The 19,105-nt window shown below is 38.6% G+C and overlaps 1 protein-coding gene across 1 annotated transcript in view; it reads left to right on the top strand.

Moving 5' to 3' along the window:
- The first annotated feature begins 836 nt into the window (after positions 1 to 836).
- Positions 837 to 19,105, top strand: part of LOC145981805 (uncharacterized) — a 101,312-nt gene continuing 83,043 nt past the window's right edge. Inside the window, exon 1 of the mRNA XM_083115233.1 lies at positions 837 to 1,014. Within this exon, the coding sequence (XP_082971359.1) occupies positions 1,010 to 1,014 (5 nt within the window). The 5' untranslated portion in view covers positions 837 to 1,009. The remainder of the gene's footprint in view (positions 1,015 to 19,105) is intronic.

Raw genomic sequence — 19,105 nt, 5'->3', positions numbered from 1 at the left:
GTGGAGGCACATAGTGGTTCGGATTCCACTTTAATCTGTAGGTCCAGTCCCGATCAACCTTACTGTGCATAAAGTGGACTTAAAACACCAACTCAATCAATCAGATCAAACTTATCACTGAATAAAGGTGACGACGATGCGCGTGGGGATAGGGGAGGGGGTCGAATTGGTCCATGAATTAATTAACAACAGTGGTTTATTAACAATGAATAATTAACAAAAACTATGAAAATAAAAGTATAGTCACAAGGAATTATTTTGAATATTATCTTAATACAACTTCTGTGAAATAAGAATGATAATTTAAATGTAAAAATATTATGTATAGTCTAAAAATAAATCATGGACAAAAAAAAATGGCTTAAAGCAGTTATGTCCAAAATAAAGGATTGATTCATTCGAACACATAAACTGACAATAATAAAGCATTTAAATTGTGAAAATTGAATGTGACTTAAACAAATACTGCCTACATTTTAACGATCTTGGAGTTCCGATAACTTTGCTGTTGTCAACAATCATATTTTTTTTAAAAAAAAAATCTAGTTTTAAAGCACTGATCATTTATCTAACGTGTTCCGACACATTTCGCAGGTAAATTCAAATTAAACGTGCAATTTCATATTATAACAGCACGCCCGGGATCGTATTTAAATAGAGGAACAGTCGCCTGTCATGGTGCTACTTAAAATTAGCTTTGTTTTTTCAGTAGCTGGCAATACTGCTGTGAGTATAGCTGTAGCGTGGCCCTACGCCCTCTGTACGGAAATTTTGAGGTATTCAATTCGGTGTATGCGTGCGTTGTGTTGATTTGACTGTGCTGTATCGTGTGAATTGTGTTGTTTTAAGTTTATTTTGCGTGTGTAGTGTGTTGTGTAAAGGTTTCAATATGCGTGAAGTTCAATTACGAAAACAGAAGGAACCAGACAGCGAAAAAAGACTCTATAAAAATCTCTTATCTAGTGCAGGCTATGGCAGGACCAAGGCTTTTTTGGAGCATGGCGGATAGATGACGTAAGTAAAATAACGTCTACTTTCTGATTAGAAGGGTTTAAATCTGGATTTTTTCTAGGGTCGATTTTGTCTGTGTCTTGTTTTAAATTTTTGCGTGCAAACTTCATTGAAGATGGGCCTTACACCAAACCAACCTTTGGGCAAATGGCCACACACCACATGTCGCTTCTTATCTCCGTAACTTTGACCCTCTGCAACACCGCAATGAACATTTTGCATTGTTTACGAAGTTCGAATTGTTCATGAAAGTTTTGGCTCGCTGATACACGTTGTAGCGAAGTACTGTGTTGTTGAATGTGGTACTATTGCGTTAAAATATATCGGTTTATGTGGTTTACACGCTCTGAAACAAATTTGGTTACATAAACTATTGAAGCATATCGATTAACACATTTCCATGTGCTTGCTTGAGTATGCATACAAGTACAACCTGGTTTTACGTTTAAAAAAACTGTGAAAGTAGCATGTCTTTCGCGTGCATATTTTTTACGTATGTATGTACATATTTCTTTTAGATACGATCGGTTTTATTTCATTACAAGCGTTAGATTTCATTGCTTCAATAATACGTTACGTTAAGAGTGCTAGGTTTTGTGGTTAGCATTTGCACATGTTTATTCGCTTCTTGCGTGTGCATACAACAAGTTTTTAGGAATATAAATCGGTGAAAGTAGTCTGTGATAGGCGTATTTTACTTACGCGGGCCATTGCTTGCGATGAAGCATATCTGTTATTGTGCGTATGGTTTCCGCGCCCTGAAATAAATTTTACGTTACATAAAACATCAAAATATTTCGTTTAAAAAAAATCGGGTACTACTTTACTATACCTGAGACACCTGGGAATCATTTCTTTCGCACTTTTTTACATTGCTAACGTACTATTCTGCATTCCGGAACACTTATTTAGGTGAAATAATTTAATTTGTTAGGAAAGTAATGTATATTTCTTACATTTACGAGTACTTACTGTTCTTGTTTATTTCCACACGCAACATGGCGATAGCTTACCGTTGATCGTTCCTTGAGCCAGAAAAACCATTGACGTTACCTCAAAAATTCACAATAGCCCCACAAACCATCACGGGGTCGAGGTATGCCTACTAGGTTAGGTTAGGCCTGTTAGGTAAGGTTCCATTAGCACTCCTTTCGTTCAATTTAGCATATACGGACAATACGAGAGCGTGTTGTGCTCTCGTGCAGGAAGCAAATGGCGGCAGCAGCAATAGCGCGTCGGAAATAGATTTTCGTACAAAACCACATGCAATCGCATTAAAATGAATCAAAATTACATTCCCGAACATCAACAACACTACAGAAAATGATTTGCGTAAGTACTTTCTCCTGTAAATTTGAAGAAATCTGTCTCAGGTATAGTAAAGTGTTACCAAGTCCCATTTTATGCAGTTTATCGGGACTGGACCTACAGCTTAAAGCGGGATTTGAACCAGGGTTGTTATAGGTACAGGAATTTTAAATAAATTCAATTCCGGTCCAGGAGAGAAATTCAGCAAGCGTAAATGGGTTCTGGACCGTAAGGAACCTTTTTATCTGTTAAGTATTTCAATTCGGTCCAGGAACCTTCTTTCCGAATGAATTTTAATACGGTGCAGAAACCTTTTTTTTTGCGGATAAATTTAAATACGGGCCAGGGGGCCTTATTTCAATGAAACAATGCGCAACTTTGACCGAATATAAATTGTGTGAGAAAAAAGGTTCCTAACCTGTTGCTGAACCCATTAGAATTTGAGTTACCTGACCTTTAACAACCCTGATTTGAACCACTATGCAATATCTCTCCAACGGGTATCGACCCCAGTACCCTTTGATTACAAGGCAAACCCCAAAATCTTTTCGCATACGATAGTTCCATGGTGTGAATGAAAAGGGTTTGGTTACAAGAGATTTCCGCCCTGAGAGAGGTAACAGTATGGTATAGTGAAAACACATTTCTTCAAATTTACAGAGAAACTACTTAGTGAACTGAGTTTCTGTGGACTTTTGGAAGCTCGTGGAAGTGTTTTCTCCCTTCGTTCAACTTATTCGGCCGGTAAATCATGTATTTTTCGACATTAATGTATCTCCGATGCACGATAGCTCTTGCCACCATTACCGTCGACTACGTGAATCAAATGTTCCGTGCGTTAGATTATGTAACACCCTGTTAGTGTTGCAACCACGCGGTAGTTTTACAAGATGACGTAAGCAGCGTTTTTTTCCAATTTAATTATATGTGTTTGCCTAACCTAACTGAACCTGACCTAACCTTCTGTGAATGGTTTGTGGATCAATTTTCGCTTAAAAACCTTCTGTGAATAGTTTGTGCGGCATTTTTCGGTTAATAAGTTCGGAAACACTGCATATCAGCTGACGATAGACAACGTGAGTCAAGATTTGCCCGCCATATTGTGTGTAACGAAAGCGAATTAGCAACGAACAATAAATTCTTGTAATGTGAAAAATTACGCTTTTTTCAGTGAAAAAAGCAAAATCCCACGTTCAGAAACGTTCTGCTATGCATAACAGGTAAGTACAAATGTAAATAATTAGGAAATAAACGAGTGAAATATGTTTTCACTATATTACTGTTACCCCGAAAGATCCTATAGAGGAAAATTTTCATCCCTGCAGGGGCTTTTATTCACCCCACCCCCCAGTGAGTAACTTACGCCATACGTAGTAAATATTTCCAAAGACGTGAACTACATAGTTCGCGAAGCAAGAATCGTTTCAGACAATAGTCCAACAATATATTTAGCGTCTGTAATTGTTGGCCAGAAACAGGGGCACACAGAGGAATGTCGACAGTGTTTTGTCTGACAGGGTCAGAGAAAGAAGGAAGAATTTCGTTTGGGTTGACCAAATAATTGTATCTCGTAACCAAATATTGTTTAAATTGGAGAGAAACAAATTATTTCGTTAATTGTGCACTTTAGCAATAAATTTAATAACTTCTACCAAAATGGATTACGATTAGCAAAAAGCTTAACCATACCCATTTTGTTAATGCACCCAAATCGATGCAGGAGTTTCTATAGTAGGGATATCCTCACCATTGCAAGGCCGTTCTTTTCATCATTCTAACATTAAATCCGCTCACAAGTAGACACAGTTGATTAATTCTTTTAGGTAATGCATATGACCAAAAATATTAAATTAATTTGAATATTCGTTTCGATTCTTTTTACACAGTAGGAACAAGAAAATTTGGTACCATTAAGAGGATATATACAAACTGTTTTTACTAACAAAAAGCATCGAATGTTCCTTTACAACTTGCAATTTTAACTTTTATCAAGTGCTTTTTACATTTTCTTTAAAGTAAGTGTTTTAGATAAGGTATTTTTTTTCTCGTGTATTTAGAAGGGTGCAAAATGACCATACTTGAAGAAGCACACAAAAGGTTTTACTCCTCTTGAGCTGGTCTCGTACGTACAAGAGAGTACAGTGGTATGCATGAGTATTGGCAAGCAATTTGTCCATCATCAAGTTTAGTGTATTTGTTTCACCTAATGATAGCTGCTGGCAACTCTTGCACCAGCCCACGTAAAAATCCATTCCTTAAAAACACGTGGGCTGCAAGACAAAAATATATTAAATTAGTCATGTACACTCAACGGCGAAAGAAATACAAACTCTTTAAGGAGATCTCAACGCATCATGACATGATGATTCTTCAAAATGGTCTCACAGAACTTGTTAAATGGTGTCGTCAGTGGAATTTAGAACTAAACCTTCAGAAATGCTCTTTCCTTACTTATTCCCTAAAAAAGAACAAAGTGCTGTCTACTTATTCTATTGAAAACAATCCAATCCAAAACGTTTCCACCCAAAAGGTCCTAGGTATTATCATGGATGAAAAACTCACTTTTAATTATCATATTATAGCTAACACTAAAAAAGCCATGCGCCTTCTCGGTCTTCTTTACAGATTTAGCGAAATTCAAAACCCATCATCTCTTGCTTTATTCTTTAAATCTTTCATCTCGCCCATCCTTGAATACTGTTCCCCAATTTGGGCAATGGCCTCAAAAACCAATCTCACCAGAATAGATTCTGTTCTCAGTTTCTTTCTTGCAATTGTTCGCCATAGAATACCTTCCTTTCGACATGTATCCAAATCAGACACCATGGCTGCTCTGAATATTCACTCTTCATCCTTTCGTCGTGATCTAGCTGACATGAAATTTTTATACAAAATAATAAATGGCAAAATCAGAACAGATCTCCTAATCAGTGAATTCACACTTAGGGTACCCCAAAAGCAAACGCGCAACCTGCAACTCTTCCACAACCCAACCACTAGGCTATCCCTTCTACAACGCTCCTTGTTTTACAGGCTCCCAGAAATCTACAACAAACTTCCCCTGAATGTAGATATTTTCCTTCCAGAAAGTAATTTTTGTATATTACTGACCAAGAACATGTAAATCTATCCCATCTTGTTATTGTTTTTATCTTTTGTTATTTTTTGTTTCTACTTTATGTTGTTTCAGTGTAAAATGGCCAAATAAGACTGTGTCTGAAACTCTGAGTAAATAAATAAATAGTAGGCAAATTGTTCACACCATTTTCATTCAGTACGTTTTTCACAATGTGATGATCATGAATTGAAGTAAAAACGTCAATAGGCAGAGGACAACATCTGCTTTGTATAAACGAAATTCATTCCTTAAAATAACATAGAGTGTGGAATAAAGAGTAATGAGAATAGTGATGGACAATTTGCCTACTGTTATCTTCACCGTTGACTGTACATTTTGCCGAGCAATACTCGTGCATCCCAATGTACAGTGGGATCCATTAACATTACCGTGCAAATTGTCCATCGCCATGTTCGTGCACTTTATTTGACCCAATAAGAGCTTCAAGAATTAAAAGAAAACTAAAAACAAGCTGTTGACAACTTCTGCACAGCATACATAAAAATCCATCGCTCAAAAACACACAGGATGTAAGAGAAAAATTAATGAATATAGTCATGGACAATTTGCCCGGTAATACTCATGGATCCCACTGTACCAGGGTCTAGTATAGTTAGTGGGATTCCCTTGCATGTAACAGTAAACCACTGCATGTAGACATTCTCCTGGATATTGAAACGTAGCTGCTTCACCTTTCACCCACATGTCTATTCAGTGAAGAAAGCGGTAAAAAGGGGAACGCCCCACAGACCCTCCAGAGCCTTCGTAATTTCGTCATTTGTCCCTACAGCAAGCGCATGTATTAAATTTTCCACGACGTCATCAGACACTGTAATATTGAGCGTCGGTGTACATTTGAGAACGTATCCTGCAGCAATGAGACATTTAAAATTCTTGGAATGGGAATTATTCTCTTTTGAGTCAAGGCGAGTTGTCCCTCATGGGGATCTGTTCATATTGCTTCGGTCAGTTGGTCGAAAGCACCAATAACCGTGACGTAATGGTCAGAGTAAGGCGATGCGATGTCCGATGTCCCAGATGGAAACCCCTACCCAGACATGGATGTATCATGGACGTGAAGTTTTCTTTTTAAGGACAACACAACACCGAAAGGTTGAGGAAAGCAAAATAAAGTGTCTTAAATGTATTTGGGTAGGTTAAGAACACAAGTTTTCGGTGTTCCGGAATCACGAAATAACACAAATTATGCCATTTTTTTCAGAATAACACCGAATTTTGCACTTAACGCGAAATATGCAATTATATTGGGGATAACATTTCTTCTGTTAAAAAAAGAAAAATTACCTGAAGCATTATTAGATCTGTCCTTTGCAGTCTAGCTGGTGACTACTGTTGTTCGATATATAGTCCAGTCGAGATATCGCGATATTAGAGAAATATCGTAATATGTAGCATTGAGTGTATGATGATTGTAATTAGATTTTATTGTAAAAATAAATATAAATATATGTATTATTGTTTGTATATGTAGAGGAAGCTGTTTACACCGATGTATTGTTTGTTGTGTTTATTTGTATAGCTATTTTATTTGTTATAAAATTAAAGGCAAGATGTTGTTATGCATTGTTTAAATTATTATTTTTTGTTGAAAAGCTAAATACGTTTATGGAACTAGACGAATATATCGTCACGATATTTATTTATTTAGCAAAAGATCCTTAACAGAACAAATAGTTCCGATTACAAAGGATCATATTCAAAACATTTATAATAAAGATTAAATATACATTTTAAAAATTACAAAAATACAAAACTACAGAATTACAATATTACAAAATACAAAGCAAAAGATAAAAAAAGATAAAATGATAAACATGGCAGTAGGTATGTTACACAAAGTAACAGAACAAAATACAAACACAATACAGTACAATCACAACAGAGTACTGCTAAATACTTTCAGATACAAACATATTATACATCGCACAATAGTCGATGAACACTAAGATTAATTACACAATTTGTACAAATATCAAATCCATATATCACCGATATCACGATACGGGAAATATATTGTGACGATATTTTCTTGGCGATATATCGCGATATCAAATTTCCAATATCGTCTATACCCTACTGGTGAAACTTCGATTCAAAAGAGATTGTCGCGCTTCATTTATTTCAGTTTTGCGCAGACATGGCTGACAGTGTTTAACCTCGTCCTGAAAGAGAATTCTCTGGAGGGATCTTCCCAGAAGGGAAGTTTCGTAGGAACGGGAAAATTTTCAAGGGGTCGGTTTGGAGACGTGTATGTGTGTGTAAACAAAATGTTATTTTGAGGTTGCAAAGGGACTTTTTGGCATTGTTATGGCAATATAATGTGTGATGGTGTTGAAAGTTTTGTGTGATATCATTGAATAAACATTCCATATTTAGTGGCTGATGAGCTTTCAAAATGAAAGAAATTTGGCCATATCTCACAAAGACAAGCCTTAAAGTTATTAATTTTTGTCCGTATAACTAAAATTTGTCTCAATATAAATAAAATAGTCTCGAGACTTTGACGCAGCTTTGCAGCTCTTGTAAAGATGCTTTGGCACAACAATGGGTTTAAACTTAATTTTTGCTTTCGTCAATCAATTAATTTTTCAGGAGTATTCAAAATAATGTGAAGTTTATTTGCGAGGTTTGCAATAACAAATGTCTTCGATTGGTACAAAATAAAAAAAAAGAAAATAAAAAAACTAATTCTAAATCTCGTCATTCCGGGAGATAGCTTTTCCGGGAGACCGAGCTCGATTCCGGGAGGGTTGGCAAGCCTAATAGATATACACAAACCAGTAAGCAGTAGCGCCGATTAGGGGGACGTAGGGGGCAATTGCCCCCACACCAAGGAAAATTAAACTGTCCTTCCCCCCACAGTTGTGACACCTCCCCCCACTTTTTGGAACCCAATCGCCGCGCTGCCAATAGTAAGAGATACACAATCAAAGAAATAAACAGAGTGAAAGCTGAAAACACTTTCTACTCCACGGATCAAGTTCAGAAGCTTTGTTACATAATGACAGGACCATACGTGTATTTGTGTAGGAGAAATAGGATCAGCAGATAAGGTCCTTGCACGCAGTGTCCAGTTGCGTTCTTCCCGCCCAGCCTCTGATCTCGCGGCTAAGTTCAAGAATAGGAAACCAGTTTGTTTACGTCACCCAACAATTCGTGCCGCTTTGCTCTTGAAGCGCCAGACTAGCCGGGTGTGTCCCTAGCTGAGGGCACAAGCGACAAGGCAAGGGGTGACTTTCACTTCCCCTCCCCCACAACCTCAAGCAATGCTGGCGGTCACATGAACAGTCTGTGATAATTTATGAAAATTGGTCATTGCTTGCAAGGCAACAACATACCGGGTGGTCCAAAAGTCCCGGAACGGTGACATATCGTGAGAAATACACATCGAATCAGAAAACAAAAAAATACGTGTTTAATACAAGGGTTGGATAAAAAGTAATGGCAACATTGCTGTCCCGTGAAAGGAGTGAGTCACAGCGCCACAAGCGTTTCGTGGCTGATAAGGGAATGTCAGACGAGGAAGTATAGTGAGTGGGAGCGATTGTATGTTTTTCAGTCAAAAACAGCAGTGCTCTGAAGCAGAGGACGAGAGTGCAAGCGCCCTAACAATATGTTTAGGCAAGAAGAACAACGTCTCGCAGGCAGACGGTCAACGCTGCCTACTTCTGCACCTTCTTGCAACACCACCTTCGTCTCGCATTAAGAAGGAAGCGACGGCACGGTGTCCCATCATCCTGCTTGACAATGCAAGGTGTCACACTGCGAACAATGTGACGGCGCTCCTGCATACCTGGTAGTGGGAGGTACCGGAACATCCGCCGTATTCACCGGTATGAGACCGTGTGATTACGACCGTTTTGTCAAAATGAAGGAACCACTGGGCGGGAAGCACTACGACACGCGCGAAGCCATCATACGTGCTATAGGGCGGTCACTGCGGGACATCGACAGAGATGGACGCGCTGACGGTGTACGACGCCTTCCATGCGTGTGACAGAAGGTCGTAGAGATGAGGGGCGATTACTTTGAAGGAATGTAACACGTGCTCCTCTGCCAATACAGTCAAGTACCAATTATACCAGTGTTGCCATTACTTTTTATCCAACCCTTGTAAGTGAAAGAAAGCTATTCAATGATATCACACTTGATTCCCCACCCCCGCTCCCTGAGGGTGGGGCGGGGGCAACTGTGAAATTTCAAATGGAAACCCCAATTTTGTATTGTAGAGTCGGAAAGAGGACTTCATTCCGAGTCCAACGAGCTATCAGCCATCCTCGTAGCTCAATTAGGAACGGGGATATGGCGATTTTAAATTTTCGTCTACCCCCTTCCATATATTCTATTGAAAGGTCTTGACGTGCAGATTCCGAATCTAAATCTTTTTTGCGAAAATTTAAAACCGCCATATCTCCGTTCCTAATTGAGCTAGGAGGGTCGTTGATAGCTCGTTGGACTCGGAATGAAGTAATCTTTCCCATTCTACAATACAAAATGGGGTTTCCATTCACAATTTCATAGTGGCCCCCCGCCCCCTAGGGGTATTTCTCACGATATGTGACCGTTCCGGGACTTTTGGACCACCCGGTATAAGATGACATATTTAATCATACAACGTATACCCTGTCCCACCCATCTCTGGAGGAAGGTCGCGCATAGCGTCAGAGAGGGGGAGAAATCGAGTGGGCAGAGCGAAGCAGTACACGCAGCTGCGAAGGCTGGCAAAATCCCATTCCCTCTCGCATGTTCATTGGTGGAGCCGTCCCCCGTCACAACTTGTGCAGAAACGTTGTTTTCGTTTGCTTTGCTCCAGAGATGACCTGGACAGAGTATAGAACACAGCATAACACATTTATTCAAGTTTCGATATAAGTTTGAGTTTTCTTGTTTTACATCCCTTTTATGCACAGATAAGATAATCGGGACTGGACTTTCAGTTTAAAGCAGGGTTGTTAAAAAGGTCCAGAAATTTTAAATAAATCGAATTCCGGTCCAGGAGAGAAAATCAGGAAGCGTAAATGGGTTCTGGACCGTAAAGAAACTTTTTATATGTAATTTCAATTCGGTCCAGGAACCTTTTTTCCGAATGAATTTAAATACGGTCCAGGGACCTTTTTCCACGATGAATTTAAATTCGGTCCAGGAACCTTTTTCCCGGATGAATTTAAATACGGTCCAGGGACCTTTTTCCACGATGAATTTAAATACGGTCCAGGGACCTTTTTCCCGGATGAATTTAAATTCGGTCCAGCAACTTTTTCCGAATAAATTTAAATTCGGTCCAGGAACCTTTTTTCCGGATGAATTTAAATTCGGTCCAGGAACCTTTTTCCACGATGAATTTAAATTCGGCCCAGGAACCTTTTTCCGGATGAATTTAAATTCGGTCCAGGAACCTTTTTTCCACGATGAATTTAAATTCGGTCCAGGAACCTTTTTTCCACGATGAATTTAAATTCGGTCCAGGAACCTTTTTTCCGGATGAATTTAAATTCGGTCCAGGAACCTTTTTCCCGGATGAATTTAAATACGGTCCAGGAACCTTTTTCCGAATGAATTTAAATTCGGTCCAGCAACTTTTTCCGAATAAATTTAAATTCGGTTCAGGAACCTTTTTTCCGGATGAATTTAAATTCGGTCCAGGAAATTTTTTCCCGGATGAATTTAAATTCGGCCCAGGAACCTTTTTCCACGATGAATTTAAATTCGGTCCAGGAACCTTTTTCCACGATGAATTTAAATACGGTCCAGGGACCTTTTTCCCGGATGAATTTAAATTCGGTCCAGCAACTTTTTCCGAATAAATTTAAATTCGGTCCAGGAACCTTTTCCCGGATGAATTTAAATTCGGTCCAGGAACCTTTTTCCCGGATGAATTTAAATTCGGTCCAGGAACCTTTTTCCACTATGAATTTAAATTCGGCCCAGGAACCTTTTTCCCGGATGAATTTAAATTCGGTCCAGGAACCTTTTTCCACGATGAATTTAAATTCGGTCCAGCAACTTTTTCCGAATAAATTTAAATTCGGTCCAGGAACCTTTTTCCCGGATGAATTTAAATACGGTCCAGGAACCTTTTTCCCGGATGAATTTAAATTCGGTCCAGCAACTTTTTCCGAATAAATTTAAATTCGGTCCAGGAACCTTTTCCCGGATGAATTTAAATACGGTCCAGGAACCTTTTCTCGGATGAATTTAAATTCGGTCCAGCAACTTTTTCCGAATAAATTTAAATTCGGTCCAGGAACCTTTTTTCCGAATGAATTTAAATACTGTCCAGGGAACTTTTCCACGATGAATTTAAATTCGGTCCAGGAACCTTTTTTCCACGATGAATTTAAATTCGGTCCAGGAACCTTTTTTCCACGATGAATTTAAATTCGGTCCAGGAACCTTTTTTCCACGATGAATTTAAATTCGGTCCAGGAACCTTTTTCCCGGATGAATTTAAATACGGTCCAGGAACCTTTTTCCGAATGAATTTAAATTCGGTCCAGGAACCTTTTTCCGAATAAATTTAAATTCGGTCCAGGAACCTTTTTTCCGGATGAATTTAAATACGGTCCAGGAACGTTTTTCCGAATGAATTTAAATTCGGTCCAGGAACCTTTTTCCGAATGAATTTAAATTCGGTCCAGGAACCTTTTTCCACTATGAATTTAAATACGGTCCAGGAACCTTTTTCCGAATGAATTTAAATTCGGTCCAGGAACCTTTTTTCCACGATGAATTTAAATTCGGTCCAGGAACCTTTTTTCCACGATGAATTTAAATTCGGTCCAGGAACCTTTTTTCCGGATGAATTTAAATTCGGTCCAGGAACCTTTTTCCACTATGAATTTAAATTCGGCCCAGGAACCTTTTTTCCGGATGAATTTAAATTCGGTCCAGGAACCTTTTTTCCGGATGAATTTAAATTCGGTCCAGGAACCTTTTTCCACTATGAATTTAAATACGGTCCAGGAACCTTTTTCCGAATAAATTTAAATTCGGTCCAGGAACCTTTTTTCCGGATGAATTTAAATTCGGTCCAGGAACCTTTTTTCCACGATGAATTTAAATTCGGTCCAGGAACCTTTTTTCCGGATGAATTTAAATTCGGTCCAGGAACCTTTTTTCCGGATGAATTTAAATTCTGTCCAGGAACCTTTTTCCACTATGAATTTAAATTCGGCCCAGGAACCTTTTTCCACTATGAATTTAAATTCGGCCCAGGAACCTTTCTCCGGATGAATTTAAATTCGGTCCAGGAACCTTTTTTCCGGATGAATTTAAATTCGGTCCAGGAACCTTTTTCCCGGATGAATTTAAATTCGGTCCAGGAACATTTTTCCACGATGAATTTAAATACGGTCCAGGGACCTTTTTCCCGGATGAATTTAAATTCGGTCCAGCAACTTTTTCCGAATAAATTTAAATTCGGTCCAGGAACCTTTTACCGGATGAATTTAAATTCGGTCCAGGAACCTTTTTCCACGATGAATTTAAATTCGGCCCAGAAACCTTTTTCCGGATGAATTTAAATTCGGTCCAGGAACCTTTTTTCCACGATGAATTTAAATTCGGTCCAGGAACCTTTTTTTCCACGATGAATTTAAATTCGGTCCAGGAACCTTTTTCCACGATGAATTTAAATTCGGCCCAGGAACCTTTTTCCCGGATGAATTTAAATTCGGTCCAGGAACCTTTTTCCCGGATGAATTTAAATTCGGTCCAGCAACTTTTTCCGGATGAATTTAAATTCGGTCCAGGAACCTTTTTTCCGGATGAATTTAAATTCGGTCCAGGAACCTTTTTCCCGGATGAATTTAAATTCGGCCCAGGAACCTTTTTCCCTGATGAATTTAAATTCGGTCCAGGAACCTTTTTCCGAATAAATTTAAATTCGGTCCAGGAACCTTTTTCCGAATAAATTTAAATTCGGTCCAGGAACCTTTTTCCGAATAAATTTAAATTCGGTCCAGGAACCTTTTTCCCGGATGAATTTAAATTCGGTCCAGCAACTTTTTCCGAATAAATTTAAATTCGGTCCAGGAACCTTTTCCCGGATGAATTTATATTCGGTCCAGGAACCTTTTTCCGAATAAATTTAAATTCGGTCCAGGAACCTTTTTCCGGAAGAAATTAAATTCGGTCCAGGAACTTTTATTCCCTCATCAATTTTAATACGGTCCAGGAACCTTTTCAGGATCAATTAAAATCCGGTCCACAAACATTTTTTTCAATGAAACTACGCAACTTGGACCGAATTTAAATTGTGAGAGAGAAAATGTTCCGGTCCTGTAGCGGAACCCATTAGAATTTAAGGGATCCTGGACCATTAACAACCCTGGTTTCAAGCGCGATCCGAACGACTATGTGCCTCCACCGGGTATCGAACCCGAGACCCCTTGATTACAAGGGGACGACTTTACAACCACGCCATCGCTAACTGGACCGAATTGAAATGCTTTACAGATAAAAAGGTTCTTTACGGTCCAGAACCCCTTTACGCTTTCTGATTTTCTCCCCTGGACCGGAATTGAATTTATTTACTATTCCTGGACCTTTAGCAACCCTGGGATTGTTGAAGATCCAGGATCCCATACATTTTAATGGACCGGACCGGAACTTTTATTCTCACACAATTTGAATTCGATCCAAGTTGTATTGTTTCATTTCAATTCGAAACTTTGACCCTATTTAAACTTATCCAGATAATAGGTTCCCCTTGGTTCTTTAACAACACTGCTTTCCGATGTTTTTGAACACAAAAATAAATCTTTTTCAGTTTTTTAGCATCTAAAAATCCTCTCCCTACTGATATGTTTGTTATGTCGTTCGTCATATCGTGCAGACTCAGGTTGTAGTGATCAGCCGACCTTAAAAACAACCAAAACATAATTCTTCTGCAAAGTTTTCCACCTGAAGAGATGATTTTATTGCCTTCAATCGTACTCTACCTCTGGAGCGAGCTTCAAGCAAGGACATGACCCACATAGTCACCGCTGGCTGGATCACAATGCTTTGAAAGAGAAAAATGGGGCGGGGAATGAATCTACGCTGAAAGATATCCAAACACATTACACCACCTCAGTGGAATTATCTTCGCCAAGCTGCTGCATCGTAGACGCTCCATGAAACAAAACACGAATGCTAATTCAACAAGATGTCCGCCCATTCCTTAGGCTTAAGAGTTCTCAAGGTGTATTAGAACAGTGTAAAAGCGAAGTCATTTTTCACCGTCAAGCCTTTGAATTTACATTACGAAAGTCTCCTCCTCACAAATCATGATGCAATATCATCATGTAGTAAATTTTAGGTCCTCGTAGACCCCATCTCAATATACACGTAATCAGACAACTGCTATGGATTGGGAATATGTATCTGTATATTTTCGCAGGATACAATTCAAACCTCAAATAGTGGTAAAGTCGTTGCATTGTAATCAAGGGGTCCCGGGTTCGATACTCTGTGGTGTAACGTCCCTCTAGTGCACTTCTTCAAATAAACATACCACGGCTACAGATATATCTTAATCTCAGGGGATAAGTTCTTTATTCGAGAATTCCAAATAAGAAAGCGTTTTATAGCCAAGAGGATATAGTTAAATGCGGATCTATATTCTGAAAACTGTACACAATATAGAGAAAATATATAACGAAGCTTGTATATACATTGAAATATATATATATATATATATATATATATATATATATATATATATATATATATATATATATATATATAATTATATATGCTGATTCCAAATTTACGTCTGTTATATTCTTCTTATAAATTTATGTATAATTGAAAGGAAATTTTCTTCTTCCTATCTTCCTTCTATTTTGGTAAAAGGCTTCTTCTTTTCTTTCTATTTTTGGAAAAGGCTTATTCTTATTTTCTTTCTTCTAATTTATTGTCCTTGCCTTTAAAGCGTAATCTTATTTATTACATGTATGCGCTCGTTTTCCCCGCTTCTTTGGCATTATACAAACGACACAAGCTATACTTATAGAAAGATTAGGGGCGTCTAAACTGACAGTAGCGCCATCTCCTATGTAACGACCAAAAAGGGAATGGCCCAGGATGGCTAACAGCAAGCGCTACCTATGGCCCAGTGCGTCTAATAAGAAGCGCAACCGTAAGTGCTTCGGGGCGTCTAATTTGGACACAGCGCCACCGAGGGACGGACAAACACAAAAGCTGACGATGTTCTCCTCGTCAGAGGTATTAAAATTTTGATCATTAGGATAAAAAAGGAGATACATTTCTGAATTAATTTGCTCACTTATTAACTTTCCTAATTGTTTCATATACGAGCATATTCTTAATTGGCTATATACAACATTTTATTCACTCCTTCTATAATTTTTATACTCTTTCTTTATGTATTTTGCATTTACTATAATATATATAATCGCTCTTCTCCGCTCCAAGTTTCTACAGTGAACTCTGCTCTTCTTTATATGGAGTGCTGCCATCTATCGTCGCTCTCGGGAAACATTTCTTCCTTGCATTTTTCATTGTGTCGTCGGAACTGGCACGTGACAGTGGAGGCACATAATGGTTTGGATCCTTCTTTAAACTGTAGGTCCAGTCTTAATTAGCCTATCTGTCCACAATATGGACTAAACAGGAATCACAACTCAAATCTCATAATCATGCAAGTGGGTTTTGTCTCACGTGTCTATCTTCCTTTGCCGTTCATTCGTCATTTCCTCCTACGTCTAAGTGGCAAATTTACAATAATTTTGCATGGCATGAAAATAAGTGAATCGAAGTTACACTAGTACCTTCGTGGCCACGTCGTTAGCACAGCGCGCTCCGACTGCAGGGGTCCCAGATTCGAATCATGGCATGGGTGTTCATCCTCATCGTCGTGGTTAGCTGAAAACGACAGTAAAGCGATGTTAAATAACAAAAATCTAACCTTTCTCTAATGATAATACAGAAGAGAAGCAGAATTGTTAAAGGTCCAGGAATTTTAAATAAATTAAATTGCAAAGATAATCAGCAAGCGTAAATGGGCCATGAACCGTAAAGAAGCTTTTTGTCTGTAAAGTATTTCAATTCAGTCCAGGAACCTTTTTTTCCGGATGAATTTAAATACGGTCCAGGAACCTTCTATTGCAGAATAATTTAAATACAATCGAGGAACCTTTTTTCAACTAAACAATAGGCAACCTGGACCGAATTTAAATTGTGCGAGAAAAAACGTTCCGGTCCTGTTGCGAAACCGAATAGAACCCATTAGAATTTATGGGTTTCTGAACCTTTAACAACCATGAAGAGAGGACGTGACATTTTGGACAAACCTCGTATATTAATTTAGCAGGAAATGGAACAAATTGTTAAAAGTATTTTTCCTTGAAAGTAAACTGCATTCTTGCTCTTTAATTGAAAGGTTTTCGTTTCGCAAACAATTCATTCCACTTAAAGAGCTTTCTTACGCTGTCAATTCTTTTGAACGTTCATTCCGCTATGTCCTGGTACACGATCACCCCGTCCTAGCTGCATTACCCAACGACGGGTGAAATTGTGTATAAAAAGGTAACAAAACACTGAAAAACCTTGCCTTTGCTGCCACCTGGTGCCAGCTGTGAAAGAGAAAGGTTGTGATTCAGGTCCTTGACCAATTAACCTTAGCACATGAATTTTTTTCTCGTCTGATACGAGCAATTTCCGAAACCAGGACCTTGCAAGGCTGCTGTGCCTACTTCGTAATGAGTGGGCGTTTTCTCCGTGTGGCGCTGGTGTTTAGGGAATAGAAATCTTTAAGGAAAGACTCAGAAGATTGTTCTATACGCTTAGTATTCGGAGCCCAGGCTTAAATCAAACAACGTGTCCTCAGAACAACTCAAGTTTTGTGGCACCCATTTCTGTATTTTATCTTTAATGTTTTCTGATAACTATCATAAAAAATATTGAACATTGAACAGCCCAGCTCGTATTCGGCAGGGAAAAAAAATTTCATGGTAAAACTTGTGTAGCTATGCATGTTTTTTGTTTTTTGATCATAGTTTGTTTCTTGCTCTAAAGTGTTCAGACGTAAGAGTTGTTTGGAATATATTTCAGTAGATAGTCTTTCCCTAAATCTGTATTTCCCTTGTAATAGGTTATAGAATTCCTTGAATTAGATGGATGACAATTGTGAATATACCTTGTTGTGTTTAGATTCCTGAAACCTACCTGATACAACCTTCAATGCTATTACGACCAAGAATATGCAATGAATGATTGTTATTCACTTTAATACAAATCTTGACATTTTAAAATAAAACAAATTTCTTCAATGAAATGGAGCGCGAGAGAGTGATTTTAGGGGTTGTCTATCCAGGAAGTCTTGTTAGAATTTACCTATAAAGAAGTTATACGAGGGTCACTATTTATATTTTGAGCCTAACAATGAAAAAACAGGAATTTGGCATTGAAAACTGCTTTATTGTTTTTCTCCTTTATGGTCAATACACTTTTGCATTCGTTCGAACCATTTGTCAAAGCAGTTTTTCCAATCTTCTTGAGACACCTCCATAATATGGTTTTTGAACGCATCAATGGCATCTTCCGCCGACGAAGATCGTTGTCCACGCAATTTATTCTTGACATTCGGGAACAAGAAGAAGTCATTGGGTGCCAAGTCAGGACTGTACGGCGGACGACCCATCGATTCGATTTTTTGACTGTTCGTAAAGTCGGTTGTTAGACGAGACGTGTGACAGCTGGCATTGTCTTGATGAAGAATGATCCGACGGTGTTTGTTTGTTTTCCGTATTTGACCGAAGACCTCTGGCAAACAAATTGTTGCGTACCATTCAGAGTTGACCGTTCTACGTTCCTCTAAAGGCACAGTTGCCACATGACCAGTTTTCCAGAAAAAACAGGCGACCATTTGTTTCGATGTGCTTCGAGCGCGAACAATTTTTGTTGGATTGGGTTCATCTTGAAACACCCATACAGTCGACTGCTGTTTACGTTCCGGCTCATATGCATATATCCATGATTCGTCACCTGTTACAATCTTATATACGTCTTTTGAAGCACCACGATTGTATTTATTGAGCATTTGTTTGCACCAATTGACGCGAGCGTCTTTTTGAGTTTTTGTCAAATTGCGTGGGATCCAACGAGAACATACCTTTCTCGCAGCTAAATGATCACGTAATATTTTATATATGCTGGTGGAACTAATGCCTACGGTTGCCTCAATCTCACAGTATGTCACATGACGATCTTGCAGTATTATGTTTTGCACAGCATCAATGTTTTCTTGAACAACAACTGATTTTGGACGACCTTCGCGAATCTCGTCGGTGAGCGAATGGCGGCCACGATTAAATTCGTTATACCAGCGTTTGACAGTGGCAAAGGATGGGGCTTCGTCGCCAAATGTGGAAGTAAGTTGATCGATGCACTCTTGTCTTGATAATCCACGTCGAAAATCGTAAAAAATCATCGCACGAAAATGTTCAGGAGTTAATTCCATTTTATTGTTGTCGCGCAATCTCCAAGGCAACATAAACAACACAAATCAAGCTATTGACAAAACATATGAAGTACGTTATGGTCACTAATGCCAGACGATTCCGTGCAAACGTCAAATCGCGCCTAACTTCAATCAGTGTTGCCAAGGCTCAAAATATAAATAGTGGCCCTCGTACTAATTAA

The sequence above is a fragment of the Lepisma saccharinum genome, chromosome 30 (genome assembly GCF_977018435.1).
Source record: "Lepisma saccharinum chromosome 30, izLepSacc3.1, whole genome shotgun sequence".
NCBI lineage: Eukaryota > Metazoa > Arthropoda > Insecta > Zygentoma > Lepismatidae > Lepisma > Lepisma saccharinum.
This window is presented reverse-complemented; position numbering and strand designations above follow the sequence as displayed.